The 25,009-nt window shown below is 52.8% G+C and overlaps 1 protein-coding gene across 1 annotated transcript in view; it reads left to right on the top strand.

Moving 5' to 3' along the window:
• The window catches only part of LOC127566547 (neural cell adhesion molecule L1-like), a 273,625-nt gene that overhangs the window by 228,482 nt on the left and 20,134 nt on the right, over positions 1 to 25,009 (top strand). The window contains 16 exon segments of the mRNA XM_052008960.1: positions 30 to 200; positions 3,332 to 3,443; positions 6,007 to 6,124; positions 6,126 to 6,192; positions 8,327 to 8,458; positions 9,697 to 9,840; positions 10,399 to 10,576; positions 11,379 to 11,545; positions 14,371 to 14,533; positions 14,678 to 14,741; positions 14,743 to 14,803; positions 17,353 to 17,454; positions 19,527 to 19,724; positions 20,662 to 20,732; positions 21,102 to 21,324; positions 21,429 to 21,544. Of these exon segments, the coding sequence (XP_051864920.1) occupies positions 30 to 200; positions 3,332 to 3,443; positions 6,007 to 6,124; positions 6,126 to 6,192; positions 8,327 to 8,458; positions 9,697 to 9,840; positions 10,399 to 10,576; positions 11,379 to 11,545; positions 14,371 to 14,533; positions 14,678 to 14,741; positions 14,743 to 14,803; positions 17,353 to 17,454; positions 19,527 to 19,724; positions 20,662 to 20,732; positions 21,102 to 21,324; positions 21,429 to 21,544 (2,087 nt within the window).

Below are 25,009 nucleotides of genomic sequence, written 5' to 3' on the forward strand. Positions count from 1 at the left end.
TGGTGCACCCCTTTTACTGTTTCCCACAGAACTGTTCAACATAAAGCTGAGCGAACGGGTGTCACAGGGACTGGATGGGAATCTGTACTTCTCCAACCTGCTGGTGAACGACAGCCTGGAAGACTACACCTGCTATGCTCAGATCCCAGGAACCCGCACCATCATCCAGAAGGAGCCCATTGCACTTGAAGTGACTACGTGTGAGTAGCTTTTCTCTGATATAAGCAATCGTAGAGCCACACAGTACTGGAAGTGCCCCTTTCGACCAACCTCATCCTTCCAGGCCTTGATGGCTAAATACGCTAATCCCATTTGTATGAATTAGGCCAGTAGCCCTCTGCACCTTTCCCATCCAAGGACCTGACCAAATGCCTCCTCTGGTAGCTCATTCCAAATATTCACCACCCACTGTGTGGAAAAACTTGTCTCTCAGACCTCTTTTAAATTCCTCCCCTCCTCAGTTGTGCTCTCTAGTTCTGTGGACTCCTCTGCCCTGGGAAAGGGGTTCCATCTATCCAATCCATGCCAGTCATAGTCTTATAAACCTCTATAAGGTCACCTCTCACCGCCCCCCCACCCCCGACATTCCAGTGAGAACAACCCCAGCCTGTCCAGTCCCTCCTTGTAACCACAGCCCTCCATTCCAGACAACATTCTGGTGAATCTCTTCTGCACTTTCTGTGTTGCTACCACATCCTTCCTGCAGTGTGGCTGCCAGAACTGTACACAACACTATAATTCCAGTCCATCCAATGTTTTGTGCAACCTGTTATAAGTGTGGCCAAACCACCAGCCTGCTGTCCTTTGTTATGACCACAACCAATGCTGTCCCTCGAGTCCACGGTCCCACCTGATTCCTGTGAATCCCAAAAAATCTGCTGATCCCAGCCTGTCCAAACATCCATGGTCTCAGCCCTCTGAGGGAAGAAAGTCCTCCTCATCCCAAATGACTGACCTTTGAGCCACTGCCCCACAGCGCCAGAGACCCGGGTTCAATCCTGATCTCTGGTGCTGTCTGTGTGGATCTTGCATGTTTTCCCTGTGACCGTGTGAGTTTTACCCATTTACTTCCATTTCCTCCTCTGGCTGGTTAATGGGTAGATTGTCCCAAGTGTGTGGGTGAGTGGTGGAATCTGGGAGGAGTTGATGAGAACAGAAAATGGATGGTGTGGTGGAGTTAATGTACTTGGGTGATTGAAGATCAGTGCAGACTCAGTGGGCCAAAAGGCCTGTTTCCATGCTGTAGCTGTCTATGACTCCATTGGTATTAGTTTATTATTGTCACTTGTACTGAGGTACAGTGAAAAACTTGTCTTACAAACCGATCATACAGATCAATTCATTACACAGTGCAGTTACATTGAGTTAGTACAGAGTGCATTGAGGTAGTACAGGTAAAAACAATAACAGTACAGAGTAAAGTGTCACAGCTACAGAGAAAGTGCAGTGCAATAAGGTGCAAGGTCACAACAAGGTAGATCGTGAGGTCAGAGTCCATCTCATTGTATAAGGGAACCGTTCAATAGTCTTATCACAGTGGGGTAGAAGCTGTCCTTAAGTCTGGTGGTATGTGCCCTCAGGCTCCTGTGTCTTCTGCCTGATGGAAGAGAACGACCTGGGTGGGTGGGGTCTTTGATTATGCTGGCTGCTTCGCCAAGGCCGTGAGATGTAAAGACTCTAGCTCTGTACAGCACCCACAACGGCATACTCCCTAGTTCTGGAGTCTCCAACCTCTGTGCAACCCTATAAACCCCCAGTATTTTATACATTCCAATCTTCTTCTGAAGACTAGCGAACATGTTCTCCTCAGAACCTGTGCACAGGACAGGCCCTTCATCCAGCAGTCAGTATCTACGCTGCATCACTCTCCTGGATAAGTGGACCTCACCTGTCCACAGTACCAGAAATATGCTCTCAACAATAACATCAGCATTGTGTTCACTTGCCCTCCATCTCCCACTGCAACGAAGGTGAACTATCATTTGGCTTCTTGGACACATCTTTTCCTCCACCCTTGTCCCTACACCAGCTCCAGATTCTTCAAACCTGTGTTGTACCCATGAGGATGACAAAACATTGTGCCCCATATCCCTCCTCTTCACCCAGTTAGAAAGGAGTGAACCCCAGGGGTGATGAGGAATGGATTATATAATTTTATAACATGCCTGAAATGAGTGAAAAACAAACCTCCTCATCCCTCTTAATGCCCTACACCCCTCCCCGTCTCTGTGACCCCTTCTGGCCCCTACATCCCTCCCCATCTCTGTGACCCCCTCCGGCCCCTACACCCCTCTGTGTCTCTGTGACGCCCTCTGACCCCTACACTCCTTTGTCTGTGACCCCCTCTAGCCCCTACACCTCTCTCCATCTCTATGACCCCCCCTCCCTCCCCTACACACCTCCCCGTCTCTGATCCCCTCTGGTCCCTACACCCCTCCCCGTCCCTGTGGCCTCCTCCGGCCCCTACGCATCTCATTGGCATCTGAGCCCTGAACTTGATATTTCCCTCCCTGCCTTCCTCTCACCCTTTGAGATGCTCTTTAAAACCAAGGAAAAAACAAACTGGTGGAGGAACTCAGCGGGTCAGGCAGCATCTGTGGAGTCAGAGAGATAGCTGATGTTTTGGGTTGAGACCCTGCATCAGTCCCACAGTGTCGACCTTCTCGCTGCCTCCACAGATGCCGCCCGACCCCACTGAGTTCCTCCACCAGTCTGGTTATTTTTGCTTCAGATCCCACCACCTGTAGTTTCTTGTGTCTCCTCGCTGTAAAACCATCCTTGTTGACCGAGGTATTGCGCAGCCACTCCACAGCAACCCTCCTCCGCCCCCGTCTGTGAGTAGTGTCTGTGTCTGGTAAGGGGTCTGAGGACGTGATAGTTGCTGATTAAGCTTGGTGTTGCATTCCTTGGGGTTGTCTCCCCCTGCTGTCATGTCTGGATCTCTGCAGCGTGGGAGAATGACACCCTTTCTCTGTCTCTTCTCGCGCCCTCTCTCTCTCTCTCTCTCTCTTTCGCTCGCTTTCTTGCTTTCTCTCTCTCTCTCGCTTTCTCTCTCTCTCTCGCTTCCTTTCTCACTTTCTCTCTCTCTCTGCTTTTTCTCTCGCTGCTTTCTCTCTCTGCTTTCTCTCTCTCTCTCTGCTTTCTCTCTCTGCTTTCTCTCTCTCTGCTTTCTCTCTCCCTGCTTTCTCTCTGCTTTCTCTCTCTCTCTTTCTGCTTTCTCACGCTCTTGATCCCTCTCTGACCCCACCCCTTCCCTCTCTGACCCTGCCTCTCCCTCTGACCACCCCCTCCCTCTGTGACCCAGTCATTCACTGTCCTTATTCCCCTCCAGCAAACTCCGTGAAGTACCGTAAGCCACGGCTATTGCATCCCAAGGGTCACAGCAGCTTCAGGCTGGCTCTCCGAGGGCGCCCTCTCTACCTGGAGTGCTTCGCAGAGGGACTGTGAGTATGTGGGTGGGGGAGGTGGGGCTGTGGCGGGGGGGAAGCTGAGTGGTGGTGGGAGGGACGAGGCAGGGAGGGAGGTGCTGTTTGTGGGGTGGGGAGGGTGGGCAGGGGGAGTTGGAGGGGCTGGGTGTGGGATACAGTGGTTTGTCCCGTCATGGGATGCCTTGTTCTTTTAACCAATCCTTCCCCCTGGCTGTACACTTACTTGGACCCCCTGGGGAAAAGTCCCCAGGCCACTCCTGGGATGCTTTGCCACATTTCAGGAGCCGTTAGGTGGCAGATGTCGTTGTTGTGAATTCTGGCGATCGGGGAGCATAGAACAGTCCAGCACAGGAACAGGCCCCTCAGCCCACCATGTTGTGCCAAACTAATTAGATTAGTAATCAAGTACACACCTAAACTCATCCCTTCTGCTTACACAGTGTCCACATCCTTCCATTTCCCACACATCCATGTGCCTGTCCAAGAGCCTCTTGAACGCCTCTATCATATTTGCCTCCCAACACCACTCCTGGCAGCACATTCCAGGCACCCACCACTCTGTGTAAAAGGGATCTTGGAGTTCAGGGGCCTGATTGTGAGGGTGGATTTTATATTGCAAAAATATACTTTATTCATAATTATACAGGATATATGATCGTACGTCTTTACATTCATTGTACCAGCAAATCAGTATGTTTTCCTTCAGTGCATCAACGCCACTCACATTTGCTTGTTAAACAATGCATCATGTTTGAGAGGCTGTTACACAAGGCCCAGCCCCTCAGTGTCCAGTGGTGGCAGGACCCTAGACCCATGGTCCTTCCCCATAAAGCCTCTGCATTGGCTACACAAAGCTTCAGTTCATCCCTCAACACAGACTCCTGCGGCCTGGAATGTGCCAGTCGGCAGGTGTTCCTTACGGACCCCGTTGTACTGAAAGACCAACAGGTTCCGGGCTAGACCAAAAGGCATCCTTCACTGAGTTGATGACCTTCCAGCAGCACTTGATGTCTGCCTTGGTGTGTGTCCCTGGGAACAGCCTGTAGATCAGAGTCTTCTGTCACGCAGTTTTCTTCGGGATGAACCTTGCCAAGGACCCTTGCATCCTTCTCCAATCCTTGGCTGACACACAGTCCCACAAAGAGGTGGACAAGTCGTCTCATCCATGTTGCAGCCATCTCTTGGAAGACTCTGGCTGTGCAGGAAGGATCTGATGGGGATGGCCCCTCTCACTGCCAGCCCAGGCAAGGTCTTTTCATGTTTCTGATCCACCACCCCCCCCCCCCCCCCCCCCCCCCCCCACCCCCCTCCACTGCACTGGGTGCCCAAAGATCAGGAGTATGGGGTTTAAGTGCAGCCAGAACTTGACGAGCAGCCCCTTCAAACTCTCAACCTTTCACTGTAAGTGTGGGACACGGAACTCCTCCGGACTGAGCCTGGACATCTGTGAAACCAACTGCCCCTCAGTGGGTCCCCTCGCTGTTGTGTCGGTCTGGTGTTACGTACCAGCAACAATAGAAACACAACCGAGTCATGTACAAGTGTTAAAAACTATTTTATAATAACTACTTGTAATAATAAGAAAAGTAAAAACATTAGATATCAAACATAATCCCAAAACTAAACTCAAAGTGTGTGTGTGCGCAAATTCCCAAACCCCAAGTCTATGAATAGTTCTCAAAATTCAGTTAGCAAGTCCATCAGGTGAAACGTGAGGGAGAATGTTGACTGAAGGGAGAATGTAGAGAGAATTTACGAAATCCACATGTTCCACGATGGAACCCATACGACACCTCAATCTCCGATGATTTCCATTGCTTTGTTCCGAAGTATCTGCCACCCGAAGGCATTCGATACGTGGCCGCCCACAGAAATACCTGCTTCCCACTACAGGTTAATGACAAAGTGGACTCCACTTGTTTGCTCAAAAATCCATACATGGATTGTAGTGACAGACACAGCTATTGTTTCTTCATCCATTGATACGGAGACCAGCAGTCAGTCTCTTTCTCTGAGTCTCTCTCTCTGACTCTCTCTCTCTGTCTCTCTCTCTCTGTCTCCCCGTCTCTCTGTCTCCCCCGGACTCACTTCGATTCACTGAGCAAAACAGCCAGCACATTATTATAATCTTGCTGTCTGGATGACACCACACACACCACTACTTTACTGTCCAGGTGCCTTAAAGGACATTCACCAAATAGCAACCTGATTTGTAACACTGGTTTATACCTCCCTTGCTCTCTGCAGTCGGGTCCTCAGGTTTCCAGTACCGCAGTTATAAATCGGTAAATAAATTGGTTTATTATTGTCACGTGTACTGGGGTGCAGTGAAAAACTTGTCTTGCCTACAGTCTTTTCAGATCATTTCATTCCAATAGTGCATTGAGTAGTGCAAGGGAAAAGAATAAGAGAATAAAGTGTTACAGCTACAGAGAAAGTGCAGTGCAGGCAGACAATAAGGTGCAAGGTCACAACAAGGTAGATTGTGAGGTCAAGAGTCCATCTTAGCGCACTAGGTGACCGTTCACTCACAGTGGTGAGAGCAAGCCTCTCAAGGCCTTGTGTTGCTTGTATGCAGCCCGACTCCCACCGTGCACTGGGAGCGACTGGACGGGAACCTGCCAAGTGGCCGCATCAGCTACGAGAACTTCAACAAGACTCTGAAGATCCACAATGTGGTGGAGGATGATGACGGAGTATTACCGGTGTGCTGTGAGGAACCGGCAGGGCCAGGTCAAGCACACCTACAGTGTGTCTGTGGAGGGTAAGCAGGGTTCCCCCAACCCCAGCCTTTCCCCTGCCCCCAGACCTTCTGCTCTTCCCAATCCCTGGGCAAACCCCAGCTCTCTCCCCCTCCTCACCCTGACCAGCTGCACCCTCTGAGAGCTCCTCCGCTCTTCCCAATCCCTGGGCAAACCCCAGCTCTCGCTCCCTCCCTCCTCACCCCCACCCACCTTCCCAACTCTTTCCTTAACCCTCCTGCCCCCCCACCCCCAGACCTTCCCCAGCTCACCTCGACCCACCTCATCTCTGAAAGCTCCTCAGCTCTTCTCGGCCATTCTTCCCCCTCTCTCCCTCTCCTCCAGACCTTCTCCGGGTCACCCTGACCCCTCCCAGATCAACCCATGACCCCTCCCAGATCAACCCATGACCCACCCCTTTTCTCTCGTCTCCCTCTCTCCCTCCCTCCCTCCCTCCTCTCTCCCTCCCTCCCTCTATCTCTGTCGCTCGCTCTCTCCCCCTCAGTCTCTCTCTCTCCCCCCTCCCTCCCTCTCTCCCCCAACCACAGCTCATCCACCTCCGGCATCTCCCTCCTATCCCTCGTGATCTGTCAGGGAAGAGCTGCAGGGCCATATTGGCTCCCACCCTGGCCCGTGGTCGGCCCGTGGTCTGCCACTGCTCCCCAGCTGGGGGAGGGTTTGGAGCCTGTGACTGCTCCCCTGGATTATAAGCAGGAGAACCAACCAGCCTGGTCACAGTTCTGTGACTCCCTGCCGGAATGTGTCCATGCCTGGGCAAACAGCTGAAGAGGAGGGCTGGGGGAATGGGGAGTGTGGTGATCAGACTTGAAAGACTGAAACTCTATTTTTAAAAAAAAAGCAGGTGTCGGAAATCTGAAATAAATGGATTCTGGAAACACTCAGCTGGGTCAGTTGGTGTCTGTGGAGAGAGAAAGAGACAGAGTTAATGCTTCAGATCCCAGCCCCTTCGTCTGAACTGGTTAACAGATTGAAACATTAATTCTGATTCTCTTTCCACGCACACTGCCCGACCAGCTGAGTGTTTGCAGTGTTGCAATTCAGCCCCTCTCCCCCACACCTGCCCCCTCTCCATCTTCCCAACCCCTGTCCCCTCCACTCCACCATGTCGTTTTACCCCACTCTCCCTTATCCAGCCTCCCCTTAAACCCCTCTCTGCTGTTTGCCTCAACCACTCTCTGATGTGGGCACGAAGGGGCTAACTGGTCTGTCTGGGCCCTGGGCAGTTCATAGTTTCTGAAATACAAACATAGAATGCTGCAAACACACCACTGGTCGGTCAGCATCCGTGGAGGGAGAATCAACCATTCTAGTCTGTTAACCAGTTCAGGTGAAGGGTCTAGGATCTGAAATGTTAACGCTGGTTCCTCCCTCCACTAGACACTGCCTGATCGGCTGAGTCTTTCCAGCATTCTCTGTTTTTATTTCAACAGCTGCGCTCCAGGGAGCGAAGTCTCTCCTGAACCCCCAGCTGAAACAATCTTTCCCGACACCATTCTGGTTCCAGTCTCTGGGATGTTTCCAGGTGTAGGGCAATAAGACCATGAGACATAGGATATAGGAGCAGAATTAGGCAATTCGGCCCATCGAGACTGCTCCGCCATTCAATCGTGGCTGATATTTTTTTAACCCCATTCTCCTGCGTTCTCCCCGTAACCCTTAACCCCCCTCACCAATCAAGAACCTGTCAATCTCTGCCTTAAGTGCACCCAATGACTTGTCCTCCACAGCCATCTGTGGCAACGAATTGCACTGATTCACTGCCCTCTGGCTGAAGTAATTCCTCCTCATCTCAGTTCTAAAAGGATGTCTCTTTATTCTGAGGCTGTGCCCTCTGGTCCAAGAGTCTCCTATTATGGAAACGTCCTCTGCACATCCACTCGATCCAGGCCCTTACAGTATCCGTAATGTCTCAATGAGATCCCCCCCCCCATCCTTCTGAACTCCAGCGAGTACAGGCCCAGAGACATCAAATGCTCCTCACATGTTAACCCTGTCATTAACAGGATCATTCTTGTGAGCCTCCTCTGGACTGTCTCTGGGGGCCAGCACACCTTTCCTTAGATGCAGGGCCCAAACTGACTTCTGCTGGGTCTGGTAGCATGAAGCCCTGACTGTGTTTCTCCTGCCTCTGCACAGCTGCTCCCTACTGGGTGAAGGAGCCACAGGACGGTGTTTACGGCCCAGGGGAAAATGTGCTGCTCGACTGCGACGTGGACGCAAAGCCGAAGGCTGAGATCCGCTGGAGCGTGAACGGAGTGCCTCTGAACGGTGAGCAGGGTGGGGGAGCCACAGAGTCGTACAGTGCAGAAATAGGTCCTTTGGCCCAACTCGTCCATGCTGACCGTGGTGCCCACCAAAGTTGTCCCATTTGCCTGCATTTGGCCCATGTCCCTTGAAACCATGTACTTATCCAAATGTCATCGGGATGTTGTTTCTGTACCTGCCTCAACCACTTCCTCTGGCAGCCCATTCCATATACGCACCACCCTCTGCCTGAAGAAATTGTCCTCAAGTCCCTTCTAAATCCTTCACCTCTCACCTTAAACCTCTAGTTTTAAGGTCCCCTTCTCCAGGAAAAAGACTGTGTGCATTCACCCTAACTATGCCCCTCATGATTTTATACACCTCTATAAAGTCACCCCTCATTCTCCTACGCTCCAAGGAATAAAGGCCCAGCCTGGCCAGCCTCTCCCTATAACTCAGGCCCTCGAGTCCTGGCAACATCCTTGTAAATCTTCTCTGCACTCTTTCCAGTTTAATGGTGTCCTTCCTACAGCAGGGCAACCAAAACTGTACACAGTACTCCATGTGCATTCTCACCAACTTCTTGTACAACTACAATATAACATCCGAACTCCAATACTCAGTGCCCTGACCGGTGAAGGCCAGCGTGCCAAGCGCCACCTTCACCACCCTGTCTACCTGTGAAGCTGCTTTCAGCAAACTATGTACCTGTGCCCCTCGGTCCCTCTGTTCCATAACACAAACCACCATTCACTGCATTAATCCCACCCTGGTTTGACTTCCAAAGTGCAACCCCGGCACTTGGCTGTAGGGAGATTGGGGAGCAGGAGCTAAGGGGGTGGGGTCTGCAGGTGGTTGAGAGAGGACTGGGAACCTGGCAGTTGGCTGGGGTCTGGGGGCAGAGGACGGGGCTGCCAGACCAGTTGCGGAAGTGGCGTGAATCACAACTCACTGGCTGCTGAGAGCAGGACCCCCACGAGGGTGGGTGTGAACGATCCAGTGATTGGAACAAGTGCAGAGGGGGCAAAGGTGGGCTCGAGCCTCCCCCCAGTGGCCTGGAGCCCATATTTACCCCTCCTCCGCCATCACTATAACGGGTCATCCAGACCATGGTTTGTGGGAGCTTGCTGTGCACAAATTCCTCCATCGCTGCAGTGACTGGTGCTGGGGGAAGTGGGAGGTGAAAGGCGCTACAGAAATGCAGCCTTCTCGTCCTGCGGCTGCTGCCCGTGCCGGTCACCGATCCCTTGTTACTCACAGAGAACGGACGCCCGACCCGCAGAGGAAGGTATCAGGCAGCCGTGTCATCCTGATGGCAGTCAAGAAAGAGGACTCTGCCGTCTACCAGTGCGAGGCCGAGAACAAGCACGGCACACTGCTGGCCAACATCATCGTGCAGGTCGTCGGTAAGTCTAGGCCTCCGACACACAGGCCACAGTGCTCCCTTATCACTCCCACACACCGCGTCACTCCCTGTCTCATAATATCCCGTGTGTCCGTCCGTCACCCGCACAACGCGCCACTCCCTGTCCGTCACCCGCACACCGCGCCACTCCCTGTCCGTTACCCTCACACTGAGCAACTCCCTGTCTGTCACCCGCACACCGCGCCACTCCCTGTCTGTCACCCGCACACCGCGCCACTCCCTGTCTGTCACCCGCCACACCGTGTCACTCCCTGTCCGTTACCCGCACACTGCGCCACTCCCTGTCCGTTACCCTCACACTGAGCAACTTCCTGTCTCCTGTCCGTTACCCGCACACCGTGTCACTCCCTGTCTCTTATGCAGACCCTGTCCCTCCCTGTCCGTTACCCGACACAGTGTCACTCCCACCCCGTCACCTGTGCGCCCTGTTGCTTCCCGCACGGTCACCCTCAGACCATGTCATTCCCTGTCTGTTCCCCAGGCTCAGTGTCTCTCTCCCACCACCGCCCTGCCCACAGTTCTGTCCCCTTGTTTATAGTGAGTGGTTTTATCCGGTGCTGCCTCCCGGCCAGCCTGAGCAATGTGTGTCCCCTCTGTGTGTTCCAGAACTGCCGCTCAGATCCTCACCCCCTCCAACCACGATACCATTTAGTGGAGAAGCAGACTGCGTACATTCACTGCAAGGCCTTCGGGGCTCCCACCCCCAAAATCCAGTGGTAAGCATTGCACGGGTAGTCGGGTGGTGGGGTTTGGGGTGGCACAGAGCAACAGGAGTGAGGCTGGAACGCGTCTTCACAGACCGGCTTCCGAAGCGACCACTGCAAGCGTTTGCGGAGCTCCTCTTGTGTCTGTGTTGCCGACTGTGATTAACCTTTGCCTGTCTGTCTGGGAGGCCTGCTCTGGAACCTGTCAGTGCCCCCCACCCCCTATGGTCAGCACTGTCGGTGGGTCGAGGGCTGTGGGGTTGCATCCAATTCACAAATGCGCTCGCTGTCTCTGTGCTCAGCCCTTTGAACTTGTTCACGGGTACGCCGAGGTGTACCTGCTTGCATAAGTACATGTACATATGAGTGTGCCCTCTGCATGTGTGCACACCGTACTTGAGTCTCTTGCACGTATTTGCTCCATGTACAGTTACGCATGTGTGCAAGCACAAACACATGCACGTGTGCACTCTTAGATGAGGCCTCCGCCAGCATGCATGTATTTCCTTGCCTCTTGCAAAGGTTTACGGACAAATGCGTGTGCAGGCGCGTGTGCGCGCGGCGCGCACACACACACACACACACACACACACGCGCATGTGAGTTTTCCTTCTGTGAACGCAACACTGTCCAGTGTCCTGCCCCGTGTCAAATCTCCTGCTGTACGCTGTACAATTGACTTTTAGCCTACCATGAGCCTGAGAGTAGGGTGGATGGTGCAGGGTAGGAGGGGGGAGATCTTTGCTTGGGGGTGGGGGCGGCGCTGTTGGTTTGTGCTGGCTTGGCTGTAACATTGCAAGTGTCCTGTCCGCAGGAACAAGGAAGAAATGCAGGCTGTTTTGCAGGATGTTCGCTACTTCCTGTACACCAATGGGACACTGAGAATCCAAGACGTGCAGAAGGCGGACGAAGGCATCTATACCTGTAACGCCTCAAACAGAATCGGCGAGGACAGCCTGCTGGCCACTCTGTTTGTTAAAAGTAAGCACCTGTGATCAGGGCGGTGAGTTGTACCTGGATAAACCACAGGTGCCCAGGGGAAATACAGTCCTCTGCACAGCCCCATCCCCATATAGCTGGGCTACAGCTGTTAAATGCATGCACCCGTGATTAAGGCAGTGAGATTATTCCTTGGAGTATTGTGTAGAGTTTTGGTCACCCTGTTAAAGGGAAGACATCATTGAAGAGTGCAGAGGAGATTTACGAGGATGCTGCCAGGACTCGAGGGCCTGAGTTATAGGGAGAGGTTGGCCAGGCTAGGATTTCGTTCTTGGGGAGGGTCACTTTGTAAGGGTGTATAAAATCAAGAGGAGCATAGATAGGGTGAACGCACACAGTCTTTTTTCCCGGGAAGGGGAACTAAAAACTAGAGGGCAGAGGTTTAAGGTGAGAGGTGAAAGATTTACAAAGGACCTGAGCGGGCAGCTTCTTCACATGGGGTGGTGTGTATGGAATGAGCTGCTAGAGAAAGTAGTTGAGGCAGGGACAATAACAGCACTCAGAAGACATTTGGGCCAGTAGATGGATTGGAGGGGTTCAGAGGGATAAGGGCCAAATATAGGCAAATGGGACTATCTTGGTGGGCTCCATGGTCGGCATGGACAAGTTGGGCCAAAGGGCCTGTTTCCGTGCTGTATTACTCTGTCTGTATGTACACGGATATGTGCTTACACAACTGTTAAACGTAAAGAACGGGTGATCAAAGTGGTGAGATCCATGATGTGTACACTAATAACCCCCAGTTATACGGGGCAGTGCTGTCCTCTACACACCCCCATCCCCATATAAGCTGAGTTGCAACTGTTAAACCTGAGCACTGGTGATCAACGTGTTGCTGATAGAGCAGTGACCCACAGCTGCAGTGGGGGACGATAGTCCTAGCTTCCAACTAGTAACTGCATTTAAATTCCACAGCTGCTGAAGTTGGATTGGAACTCAGGGATGCTCATTCCAATAAAATCGGAAAATGCTGTAAGCACTCAGCAAGTCGGGCAGCGTCTGCGGAGAGAGGAAATAGATTATGTTTCAGGCTCGAGACCTTGGACTTGCTGGTCCGCTGTGCCTTACCTTGCCCTCAGTAAAGATGGTGTATGGCTTGGAGGGAACCTGCAGGTGGTGGTGTTCCCCTGGGCCTGCTACCTTGCTCTTCCTTAGTGAGAGAGGTGTTGGGTTTTAGGATAGGCCTGGGCATTTTGTAGACGGTACACACTGCAGCCACAGTGCGCCGGTGTTGGAGGGGAGGGAGGGTTCAGGGTGCTGATCAAGCAGGCTGCTTAGTCCTGGGCGGTGTCAAGCTTCTCAAGACTTGTTGGAGCTGTACTATTCCAGGCAAGTGGAGAGTGTTGCAGCAGACTCCTGACTAGTTCCTTGTGATGGTGGAAAGGCCTTGGGTGTCAGCAGGTGAGTTACTTGCCACAGGATACTCAGCCTCTGACCTGTCTTGTAGTTACTGGTATTGGTTTATTATTGTCACTTGTACCGAGGTCCAGTGAAAAACTTGTCTTGCGAACCGATCGTACAGGTCAATTCATTACACAGTGCAGTTACGTTGAGTCAGTACAGAGTGCATTGATGTAGTACAGGTAAAAACAATAACAGTACAGAGTAAAGTGCCACAGCTGCAGAGAAAGTGCAGTGCAATAAGGTGCAAGGTCACAACAAGGTAGATCGTCAGGTCAGAGTCCATCTCATCATATAAGGGAACCGCTCAATAGTCTTATCACAGTGGGGTAGAAGCTGTCCTTAAGCCTGATGGTACGTGCCCTCAGGCTCCTGTATCTTCTACCTGATGGAAGAGGAGAGAATGTCCCGGGTGGGTGGGGTCTTTGATTATTCCAGCTGCTTCGCCAAGGCAGTGAGAGGTAAAGACGGAGTCCAAGGAGGGGGAGGCTGGTTTCCATGAGGTGCTGGGCTGTGTCCACAACTCTCTGCAGTTTCTTGCGGTCCTGGGCAGAGCAGTTGCCATCCCAAGCTGTGATACATCCAGATAGGATGCTTTCTACGGTGCATCAGTAAAAGCTGGTCAGTAAAAGTTGTGGTATTTAGTTCTGGTATTTATGTGGCTGGTCCAGTCGAGTTTCCTGTCATTGGTGGGAGACTGGGTGATGGGAACGTCATTAAAAGTCAAGGTTAGGCTTCCTCTTGTGGAGGTGGTCATTACATAGAACAGAGAACTGTACAGCACAGGAACAGGCCCTTTGTCCACCAGGTGGAGACTGCGGAGAGGGTGCAGAGGATGCTGCCTGGAATAAGAGGGTATGAGCTATAAGGAGAGGTTGGACAGTCTTGGGTTGACAGTCTAGGAGGCTGAGGGGGGACCTGGTAGGAATTTTTAAATTATAAAAGGGATAAATAAAGTAGACAGTCAAATTCGTTTCCCAGGGTAGAAATGTCAAACACCAGAGGTCACAGTTTTAAGGTTGGGGGGCGGGGGAGTTTAAAGGCGATGCAAGGGGCGCAGGGAAGTGGTAGGTACCAGGGGTAGTAGTGGAAGCAGGCAGTTTGGTGGAGGTTCTTAGATCGACACATGAATACGAAGGGAATGGAGGGATGTGGATGATACACTGGGGGGGGACATATGGTATAAATTGGCTTCAAGATCAGCACAACCATGGGCTGAATGGCCTGTCCAGTGCTTTGCTGTTCTATGTCTGTGCTGACCATAATGCTAATCCCATCTGCCCATTGCCTGCACCTCCCTGGCACAAAGCTAACTGCCACCTATCAGCCCATATTGGTGTATCCTTTATCAAAGCTGTATGACCTATACCTCAGCCATTTTGATCCCCCTGCTGCTCCATTGGCAGATGCGAGCCAGATCGTCGAGCCTCCGAGAGAACAGCACATTCAGCGGCTGCACGCGGTGACCTTCCGGTGTCTGGTGGAGGTGGACCCTTCGCTGTATCCTCCCGAGCTGCAGTGGAAGAAGGATGGGGAGCCCATTGACGAGGCTGCCGACGACGAGAGCAAGTAAGGGCTGGTGGGGTGGGGAAGGAGCAGGGGCGGAAAGTGAGGGGAGAGGGAAGGACGGTGGAGGGGTGGTTAACAGTACAAACGGAGTGTGTGACTCTGGCAGCTGATGTCCGTGCCTCTAACAGCTCCCCTCATCGACAGGTATCACATCCGAGAAGGCCTCCTGAAGGTCAAAAACGTCAGCTACGAAGACGAGGGGATTTACAACGTGTGTGGCCCAGACCAGCCTGGACTCAGTGACGGCGAGTGCGCAGCTCATTGTGGTCGGTACGTAAGCCCCTGGGAGCAGAGTCCCCTGAGCTCACTGGGCATCCCCAGCCACTCGCAGAGGCTCGACCTGATTACCTCAGCATCCTGGACATGCCCTGGGTGAACGAGGAACCTCGGACAGTCCGCATGACTGCTGGCTGTCTGCCCTCGACTTGGGGCGGGGTGGGGGGGGGGGAGGATGTGGCATAACACACACGGCCACTGGTCACTGAATGCCAAGGTTTACATGTGCCACACTGAGGCCCCAGCTACCCAACGCACAGTGGCAGAGCGATTAAATCTAGGGGTGTTCAAGAGAACAGAATGGGGGAGCACAGTTAGATGGACGAGTGGCCTCTTTCTGCCATGAAAGATTCTGTGGCTTCTGAGATCTGAGAAGGCTGGGGGGGTCCAGAGAGAGAGGAGAGGGGAGGACAGGGAGAGAGAGAGAGAGGGAGAGAGAGAGAGTCTGCATAGTGTTCCTTTTTACAGTCTATTAGAACCCATGCACGTTGTCACCAATCTCCCACTCCCAGCAATTAATTGACAGAACACTCTTGTCACAGAGAGGGATATTTAAAGAAAGTTTGACTTGGTTTTCATTATAACATTCCTGGAATCTCTGCTGGTAGTCTCTGAGCTCTCTCTCTCTCTCTCGCACTCTCTCTTGACTTGCGCTTGCGCTCTTCTACTCTCTCTTTCTCTCTGGCTGCTGGTAATTCTTGGCAGTTTCAAATCCCAGCCAGCAGAGGCCCCCCTTATCCACACGATCATCCCCCAACCATTTTGCCTCTCAGGTTTTCCGTGATAAGTATCCCTTCAGGTCATCACACAGCCAGAGTTGCCCCAGGCCTTCTCGTCCGGTATTCACTCTGGTGCTTGAAAAGGGAATGGGGGAGAAGGCAGAAAGAGTTATCTGTGGCGCAGTGAGCCACACTGCAACGTGTAGATTCGGACACAAGCAGAGAGCCAAGCCCAACACTCCAAAGTCAAAGTGTGAATGGAAACAATCTCAGAGCCCTGACATCCCTTCTTGTGTTTGACAGTCCAACAGGGACAGTGGCGGTGTGTCAGGACTGGGAGATCCGTGGGGACGCAGAGTGTAAAACAGGGCCGCGGGAGGGAGCGCGCGCTGCAGGACGGGCCGTGGGGAGGGAGCGCGCGCTGGCCGGGATGGGCAGCGGGGAGGGAACGTGCGCTGCGGGACGGGCCGTGGGGAGGGAGCGTGCGCTGTGGGACGGGCCGCGCAGAGTTTAGAATTGTCACATGCACAAGTCCATGTGTACAGGTGCAATGGAAAAACTTACTTGCAGCAGCATCACAGGTATATGGCATCAGATAAGCAGCATTGACATTAAAAACATAAACTAATTATACATAATTTTTACAGGAAAGGACACAATTAGAACAAAAAAAAACAAAGTCCATTATAGTGCAAAGTGGTCACAGTGTTGCTAAACTCTGCGTGGCCCGTCCCACAGCGCACGGTCCCTCCCCGCGGCCCGTCCCGCAGCGCGCGCTCCCATCTCCCGGCCTGTTTTACACTCTGCGTCCCCCACGGATCTCCCAGTCCTGACACACCGCCACTGTCCCCTGTTGGACTGTCAAACACAAGAAGAGATGTCAGGGCTCTGAGACTGTTTCCATTCACACCATGCTGTGAAGCCACGTGGAGTTCCTTCAATCTCACATCCCCCATGGGGAATCGATGCTGTAGTCTAGACATGTGATGCAGAGTGCGTACTCTGCTCCATCAGCGATTTTTGAAGAATATGCTGAAGATGTTTTGACTGGAGATTGGAACCACTGATCCCAGGCGATGAGTATTGGGAGAGGGGAGTCCCGTTGACGAGGTGTGTAATGCATTGCCTCTATGAACAGTGGTGTCGTACACAACACCGGTGGGGAGCTTCCAGCAAGCAGCACTTATTGTATCAGCAGGCAGGCCACTGAAAATGTTCTCTCCCTCGACTGAAGTATGCAAGCCATTGCCTCTGTGTTGCTCCTGAGGGTGATTCGCTGTTTCCTCATCAGGCATCGGGTCAAGTCTCCTGTGCACTGCTCCTTCAGCAGCTCTGCAGGAGAGACCAGGGAGTGTCTGTCCCTGAGCACTGGGTCTTCCCACTAAATGCCTGCCTCGGCTCAGACAGTGAGGTGAGCCCCACACTGTATCCTTTGGGGGTACCCCCGCAACCTTCCCTTCCTGCACAGGTAATCAAGCCCCCACAACGTGGAGCCATCTCCCTCCATCCCAGGGGTCCACACTGCCCCCCTGCCCCCAGGGTGAGAGATTATTCGCTTCCTTTTACTTCCTCCTTTTATTCTGTGTCTCTCTCTGCCTTCCTCCCCATTCCTGTCTCCTCCCCCTCCCCATGACCTCCTCTCTCCATCTGCCTGTCTCCCCCTAACCTCCCTCCCTCCCCACGCCTGCCTGCCTGCCCTCCCACTCTCCCTCCCCCACCTCCCCCCTTTTCCCCCTCCCCCACCTCAGCCCCTCTTGCCTCCCCCTCGCTTGCTCCCCTTTTTGCCTGGCCATCCCTCACTGGTGAACTTTCTTGGTATTTCAGATCGCCCGGACCCACCCTTTGACCTGCAGATGGAAAACTTCAAAGCCAGGGAGGTGCTGCTGTCCTGGAGCCCGGGAAATGATCACAACAGTCCCATTGAGGGTAGGGGTGTGCACCTCTGTGTGGGTGTGTGCGTGCGCGCACTCACTCACCTCTGTGTGCGCGCGTGTGTGTGTGTGTGCACTATAATAATAAACCAATACTTTCTGTTTCCAGGCCTTTTGGAGCATCTTTACAGCTGGAACAGAAAGTATTGGTTTATTATTATTACCATTGTCACGTGTACCAAGGTACATTTGTCTTGCATACCGTCCTTACAGGTCAATTCATTACACAGTGCATTGGGGTAGTACAAGGGAAAGCAATACCAGAGTGCAGAATAAAGTGTTACAGCTACAGAGAAAGTGCAGTGCAGGCAGACAATGAGGTGCAAGGGCCACGAGGAGATAGATTATGAGGTCAAGAGTCCATCTTATCGTACTAGGGGACCATTCAATAGCCTTTTAACACTGGGATAGAAGCTCTCCTTGAGCCTGGTGGTACGTACAGAACACAAGATAGTTGTCCAGTCAGCCCCTGAGCCAGCTGCCTGATGGAATAGAATCTCAGCCGATCCCCTGCCCTGTCCACCTTTCCCCTGAACCCCATACCCCCTCATCCCCTTTTGTGCGCAGAATATCCTTGACATTCTGCGCCCACGTTCTCCGGGGAATCCAAAGGTTCGGAACCCTTGGAATTAAGGCAAATCTTAAACACCTGACCCTTTATTCTGAGGTGGTTTTTCCCCTGCGCCCGTTCCGCTTTCTGTAGCCCAAATATTCCCCCTCTGGATGAGATCACCAGTGAGTACGGGCTTTCTTGATCTCTCCTCGCGGGAGAATCCCCTCGTCACAGAGATCTCTCCGGTGAGTCTGACCTCGAACTTCCCTCAGCCCATCCTTCCTTAAATACAGAGACCAAAACCGCACACAGTTGGTACCAATGTCCAGACAACCCGAGGAAACCGACTGACTTCCAGCCCCTGTGCAATAAAGACCAAATGTGTGCAGCAGGAAATAATCCCAGTGCAGCTCCACCATTGCAGTGTGCATGCAACAGGATGTCCCCGTACAAATTCCGCTGTTGGTGGGCTGTCACCATACCGGACTGCCTCAACGGGACGAGGGTGGGTGTTCCGGTGCACCCTGTCTCTGAGGGGTAGGTGTGAGCATGAGGGTGGGGTCAGTATGGTAACTGTGTCCTTCATTGGGAGGAGTTGGGGGTGATGAGGGGCAAGGAAAGTGTGTTCCCAGTCTTTGCCATGAGGGAGAGCAAGTGCAGGGAGGGAGGGTTCACTGTGACCAGGGACGCCACACTCCCAGTCTTTGGAGATGGAGTCGGAGAGTGTGATGCTGGGGTGGATCTTTCACTGGAAGCTGTTTACCCTCAGTCTCTGTGAGGGGGGAGGGGCGAGAGGTGGAAGGTATAAGGGTTGGCTGTCTGTAACTCAGTGCTGTGTCCCCAGTTCTGGAAGTGGGGAGGGTGGGATCAGTTTGTAAATAGGTGCTATATGTGTCTCCCGTCTGAGTGAGGAGGATTGAGGATTCAGAGAGTGTAAGGCTGGGGTGAATCTTTCAATGGATGCTGTGTGCCCCCAGTCTCTGTCAGTGGGGAGGGGTGAGGGGTCAGGAAGCGTTGGAGGAGGGGGTAGGTCAGTAACTGAGTGCTGTGTGTCTCAGTCCGTGAGGGGTGGGGTGTCGGTACTGAGTGCTGTCTGTCTCAGTCTGTGAGGGGTGGGGTGTCGGTAACTGAGTGCTGTGTGTCTCAGTCCGTGAGGGGTGGGGTGTCGGTACTGAGTGCTGTCTGTCTCAGTCTGTGAGGGTAGGGTGTTGGTAACTGAGTGCTGTGTGTCTCAGTCCGTGAGGGGTGGGGTGTCGGTACTGAGTGCTGTCTGTCTCAGTCTGTGAGGGGTGGGGTGTCGGTAACTGAGTGCTGTGTGTCTCAGTCCATGAGGGGTGGGGTGTCGGTAACTGAGTGCTGTGTGTCTCAGTCCGTGAGGGGTGGGGTGTCGGTAACTGAGTGCTGTGTGTCTCAGTCTGTGAGGGGTCGGAGAATGGAAGGATAGCGTGTCAATAACTTAGTTCTGTGAGACGTGAGGGAGGAACTGCTGTTGAATTGTTCCTCTGCTCCTCCAGAATTCATCGTCGAGTTTGAGGAGAACAACTTTGAACCGGGCACGTGGCACAAGCTGAGGCAAGTGGACGGCGACCAGCTGGCAGCAGTGCTGGAGCTCTCTCCTCACGTCAATTACAGCTTCAGGGTCATTTCCGCCAACCGCTTTGGGAGGAGTGACCCCAGCGAGGCCACAGACCGCTACATGACCCCGTCGGCAGGTAGGTAGTGGACAAAGAGGGGCTGGCACATGGGAAGGAGAGCGGGAGCACACTTCCCCTCCAGCTGTGGAGAGGGCAGAGGAGGACTGAGTGTGGCTGAAGGTGGGAGGTAGCTGCAGTCAAGGATTCAAGCTCGAGAGTGATGGGGAATGAACTGCAGAGCCATGGAGGGTGGTCACTTTCACTGAGGCATTTTGTTGACGGGGTTGGTGTGGAGACGGGTCAGTGCGGAGGGGATGGGGTCGGTGCGGAGGGGACGGGGTCGGTGCAGAGGGGACAGGGTTGGTGTGGAGACGGGTCGGTGCGGAGCGGACGGGTCGGTGCTGAGGGGACAGGGTCGGTGCTGAGGGGACGGGGTCGGTGCTGAGGGGACGGGGTCAGTGCGGAGGGGACGGGGTCGGTGTGGAGACGGGTCGGTGCGGAGGGGACGGGGTCGGTGAAGGGACGGGTCGGTGCGGAGGGGACGGGGTCGGTGTGGAGACGGGTCGGTGCGGAGGGGACGGGGTCGGTGAGGGGACGGGTCGGTGCGGAGGGGACGGGGTCGGTGTGGAGACGGGTCGGTGCGGAGGGGACGGGGTCGGTGAAGGGACGGGTCGGTGCGGAGGGGGGGTCGGTGTGGAGACGGGTTGGTGCGGAGGGGATGGGGTCGGTGAGGGGATGGGGTCGGTGAGGGGATGGGGTCGGTGAGGGGACGGGGTCGGTGTGGAGACGGGTCGGTGCGGAGGGGACGGGGTCGGTGCGGAGGGGACGGGGTTGGTGAAGGGACGGGTCGGTGCGGAGGGGACGGGGTCGGTGTGGAGACGGGTCAGTGGGTTAACCCGGATCTGTTGTGTGACCTGGTCCTGTGTTTGGAGCCACTGCCCAGAAATCCCAGGTGACTGGCCTGAGATGGGATCTACTAACCTCCCTTGACTTCTGATTTATTCCTAATGCCTAGCCCCAGACAAGAATCCAGAGGGAGTGAAAGGAGAGGGATCTCTTCCCAGTAACATGATCATCTCGTGGCAGGTATGCAGCACCTGGAGCCCACGCACCCAGCTGGGGAAGGGAGATTCAATGACTACCCTGGTTTTCCAAGGCAGCCTGCCCCCTCCTTCTGTCTCCGAATACTGCAGCTCACAATGAGTGGCAGGATGCCTCAGGCTGCAACGAGCCGTTTGAAACAATGATGTTGATCCGGAACACTGGTAGAGGTGCACCACAGGGCAGCGCCCCCTCCTCGAGGCCCCTCCTGCAGCACCGCGCCCCCTCCTCGAGGCCCCTCCCGGGGAGCCGCGCCCTCTCCTTGCCCCAATCAGCCTTTGATTGTGTGCTTGACCCTGCAGCAGGACTTGAACCCACAACAGTGCTCTAACTTGCGGTTGTTGTTGTATTAAGGTTCTGAAGGGGCTGGACCAGAACGCTCCTGGCCTTCAGTACATTGTGAAGTGGCGACGGCTGGGCGTGGAGGACGAGTGGAAGGAGCTCGTGGTGGACAGCCCTCCCTACGTGGTCAACTCCACCCCCACCTTTGTGCCCTACCAGATACAAGTGCAAGCCTTCAACCAGGAAGGGGCGGCTCCAGAGCCCAACACTGTCATCGGCTACTCGGGCGAAGACTGTAAGTCAAGTGGCGGGCACGGAGCATGACTGGGGGGCTTGGGGAAGACGGGGGCCTGAGCTGTGCGGAACGTGACCGGACTTTAAAATCTTTCTCCATTTCAGATCCCCTGGAGAGCCCTGAGTCGGTGTCCGTGGAGAACATAAGCTCATCATCTGTCAGAGTAAAGTGGACTCGAGTCACTGCAGAGTCGCTTCGTGGGCACCTTAAGGGGTATAAGGTAGGTAATGCCCACCTCTGACTCCTCTACCACCTGTCCCTGGTCTGCCACTGCCCACTCCTCGCAACGCTGCTCCCCACAATTCAGCAGAGCTTCAAGTTTTTGTTGTCACAGGCACACGTACACAGGGTATCAATGCCATGAAAATTAGTTGTATGCAGCAGCAGTACAGTGCATTAAAAGAAGAGGACAAACATAAATTAACGTGACATCCTCCCAGCATGTCAGACCACACTTGGAGTATTGTGCTCAGTTCTGGTCGCCTCATTATAGGAAGGATGTGGAAGCTTTAGAGAGGGTGCAGAGGAGATTTACCAGGATGTTGCCTGGATTGAAGAGCATGGCTTATGATGAAGGAGGTGTACAAGATGATAAGAGGCATAGATCGAGTGGACAGTCAGAGACTTTTTCCCAGTGTGGCAATGACAAGAGGGGACATAATTTTAATGTGATTGGAGGAAGGTATAAGGGGGGTGTCAGGGGTAAGTTTTTTACACACAGAGTGGTGGGTGTGTGGAACGCACTGCCGGCAGAGGTTGTGGGGGCAGTTACACTAGGGACAATTAAGAGACTCTTAGACACATGAACGATAGAAAAATGGGGGGCTATATGGGAGGGAAGGGTTAGATAGATATTAGAGCAGGATAAAATGTCGGCACAACATTGTGGGCCGAAGGGCCTGTACTGTGCTGTAGTGTTCTATGTTCTAACTTAAATTAACATGAATTATACATAACTTGCATGTGTACAAAATAAACAACGACACTCGTGCAAGAATGAGAGAGAGGGAAGAAAAGTCTGAGGTAGTGTTAGGGTTTTTCAGGTCAGGTCAAGAACCTGATGGCAGTGGGGAAGAAGCTGTTGTTGAACTTTGAGGTGTGGGTCTTCAGTCAAAGTCAAGTTTACTGTCATCTGCACGTCCATGTGTGCACAGGTGCAATCAAAAACTTGCAGCAGCATCACAAGCACATAGCATCAATATAAGCAGCAGTCACAAGCATAAATTAAACATAAATGTACACAATTTTTACAAGAAAGGACACAATTAGGAAAAAAATGTCAATTTTAGTGCAAAGTGGTCATAGTGTTGCCAAACTGTAGTGATTAGGGTAGTGCTGGTTGGTTCAAGAACTGAATGGTTGAAGGGAAGTAGCTGTTCCTGAACCTGGTGGGGATCTTTGATGCTGGACGTTGCCTTCTTGAGGCAGCGCCTACTCCCGATGGTGGAGAGGGATGTGCCTGTGATGTATCGGGCTGAGTCCACTACTCTCTGCAGCTCCTTACCTTCCTGCGCATTCGAATTGCTGTACCAGACCGTGATGCAACCAGTCAGGATACTTTCTTCAGACTCCTGTACTTCCTGTCTGAGGCGTGCACTATAGCCTGTGAGCCCCACAACCGCCCCTCTAGACCCACACTGTCCTGACCCACCTTATCAGCCTGTGACCACATTGGTGAGAGAGACCTGTTTTTCTGCAATCATTCACCCTTGAGAAGGTGATGGGGTTGAGCCCCCTTCTTTCATTGCTGCAGTACTGCTGTGTAAACAGATCTAGACCCAGCCACATATCGAGATACAGCACAGGCGCAGGCCCTTCTGCCCATTGAGACTGTGACAACCATCCACCGCCCATTTTTACACTGGTCCTTCCTGAGGCCGTTTTATTCCCATCCACTCCCCCTGCCAGATTCTACCCCTCACCTACATACATCCATTTTCATGCAAGGAGTCTAACCAGTAAGGTAGGTGAACTCAAACATTTAATTAACAGGTGGGACTACGATACTGTTGCCATCATAGACGTGCCTGAAAGATAGGCAGGACAGGGCCAGGCTAGGCTAGGTCTTCATTCCTTGGAACATAGGAGAATGAGGGGCAACCTTATAGAAGTGTTTGAAGTCATGAGAGGCATAGATAACAGTCTTTTCCCCAGGGTAAGGGAGTCCAGAACGAGGGGGCATAGGTTTAGGGAGAGAGGGGAAAGACTTAAAAGGGACCTGAGGGGCAACTTCTTCACACAGAGGGTGGTGAGTATATGGAACAAGCTGCCAGAGGAAGTCGATGAGGCAGGTACAACAGGATCATTTAAGAAATACCTGGATAAGTACATGGAGGGATATGTGCCAAATGCAGGAAATTGGGACTAGCTGGGTGGGCACAGCGCTCGGCATGGTCTGGTTGGGCTGAAGGGCCTGTATCTGTGCTGTATTGCTCTATGACTGGCAACTCGGTATCCTGGGGTATAGAATTTTATTGCAATATCCCATATCCCTTCATCGGTTGCCCAGCATTCTATCAATCTTTACTTTTAATGAACGCCATGACTGAGAATACACAGCCCTCCAGGGCAGAGAATTCCCAAGGTTTGCCATCCTCTTGAGTGAAGAAATTTCTCCTCATCTCAGTCTTAAACAGCCTACTCCTTATTCTCAAACCCTGATTCATCAGGCAGGGCAAACATCCTCCAGCATGTCAAGCCCTTTAGAGTTTTGTGAGTTTCAGTCTCCTACTCAAATGTCAAACCTGCCATCCATGGAACTAGTCTGGCGAAACTTTGCTGCACTCTTTCCAAGGCAAGTATCTCCTTTCATGGATGTTAATTTAGTTCAGTATTGGTCCCTGTTAACGTGTCCCCGTGAGACCATAAGACATAGGAACAGAATTAGGCCATTCAGCCCATCAAGTCTGCTTCGCCATTCAATCATGGCTGATTTATTTTTCCCTCTCAACCCCATTCTGCCTTCTCCTCGAAACTAATCAAGACACCCTTACTAGTCAAGAACCTGTCAACCTCCGCTTTAAATACACCCAATGACTTGGCCTCCACAGCCGTCTGTGGCAATGAATTCCACAGATTCACCGCCCTCTGGCTGAAGAAATTCCTCCTCATCTCTGTTCTGAAGGGGTGTCCTTCTATTCCGAGGCTGTGCCCTCTGGTCCTAGACTCTCCCACTGATGGAAACATCCTCTCCACGTCAACTCTATACAATATTTGGTAGGTTTCAGTGAGGTCCCCCCTCATCTTTCTAAACTCCAGTGAGTACAGGCCCAGAGCCATCAAACGCTCCTCATACATTAACCCTTTCGTCCTCAGGATCATTCTCGTAAGCCTCCGCTGGACCCTCTCCAGGGCCAGCACATCCTTCCTTAGATACGGGGCCCGAAACTGCTCACAATACTCCAAATGTGGTCTGACCAATGCCTTATAAAGCCTCAGCATTACTAGTCCTCTTTAAATGAATGCTAACACTACATTTTCCTTCCTTACTACCAACTCAACCTGAAAGTTAACCTTTAGGGAATCCTGCACTAGGACTCCCAAGTCCTTTTGCACCTCCGATTTCTGAATTTGCTTCCTGTTTAGAAAATAGTCTACACTTTTATTCTTTCTACCAAAGTGCATGACCGTACACTTCCCTACGCTGTGTTCCATCTGCCACTTCTTTGCCGATTCTCCCAACCTG

The sequence above is a fragment of the Pristis pectinata genome, chromosome 43, assembly GCF_009764475.1.
Source record: "Pristis pectinata isolate sPriPec2 chromosome 43, sPriPec2.1.pri, whole genome shotgun sequence".
Classification (NCBI taxonomy): Eukaryota; Metazoa; Chordata; class Chondrichthyes; order Rhinopristiformes; family Pristidae; genus Pristis; species Pristis pectinata.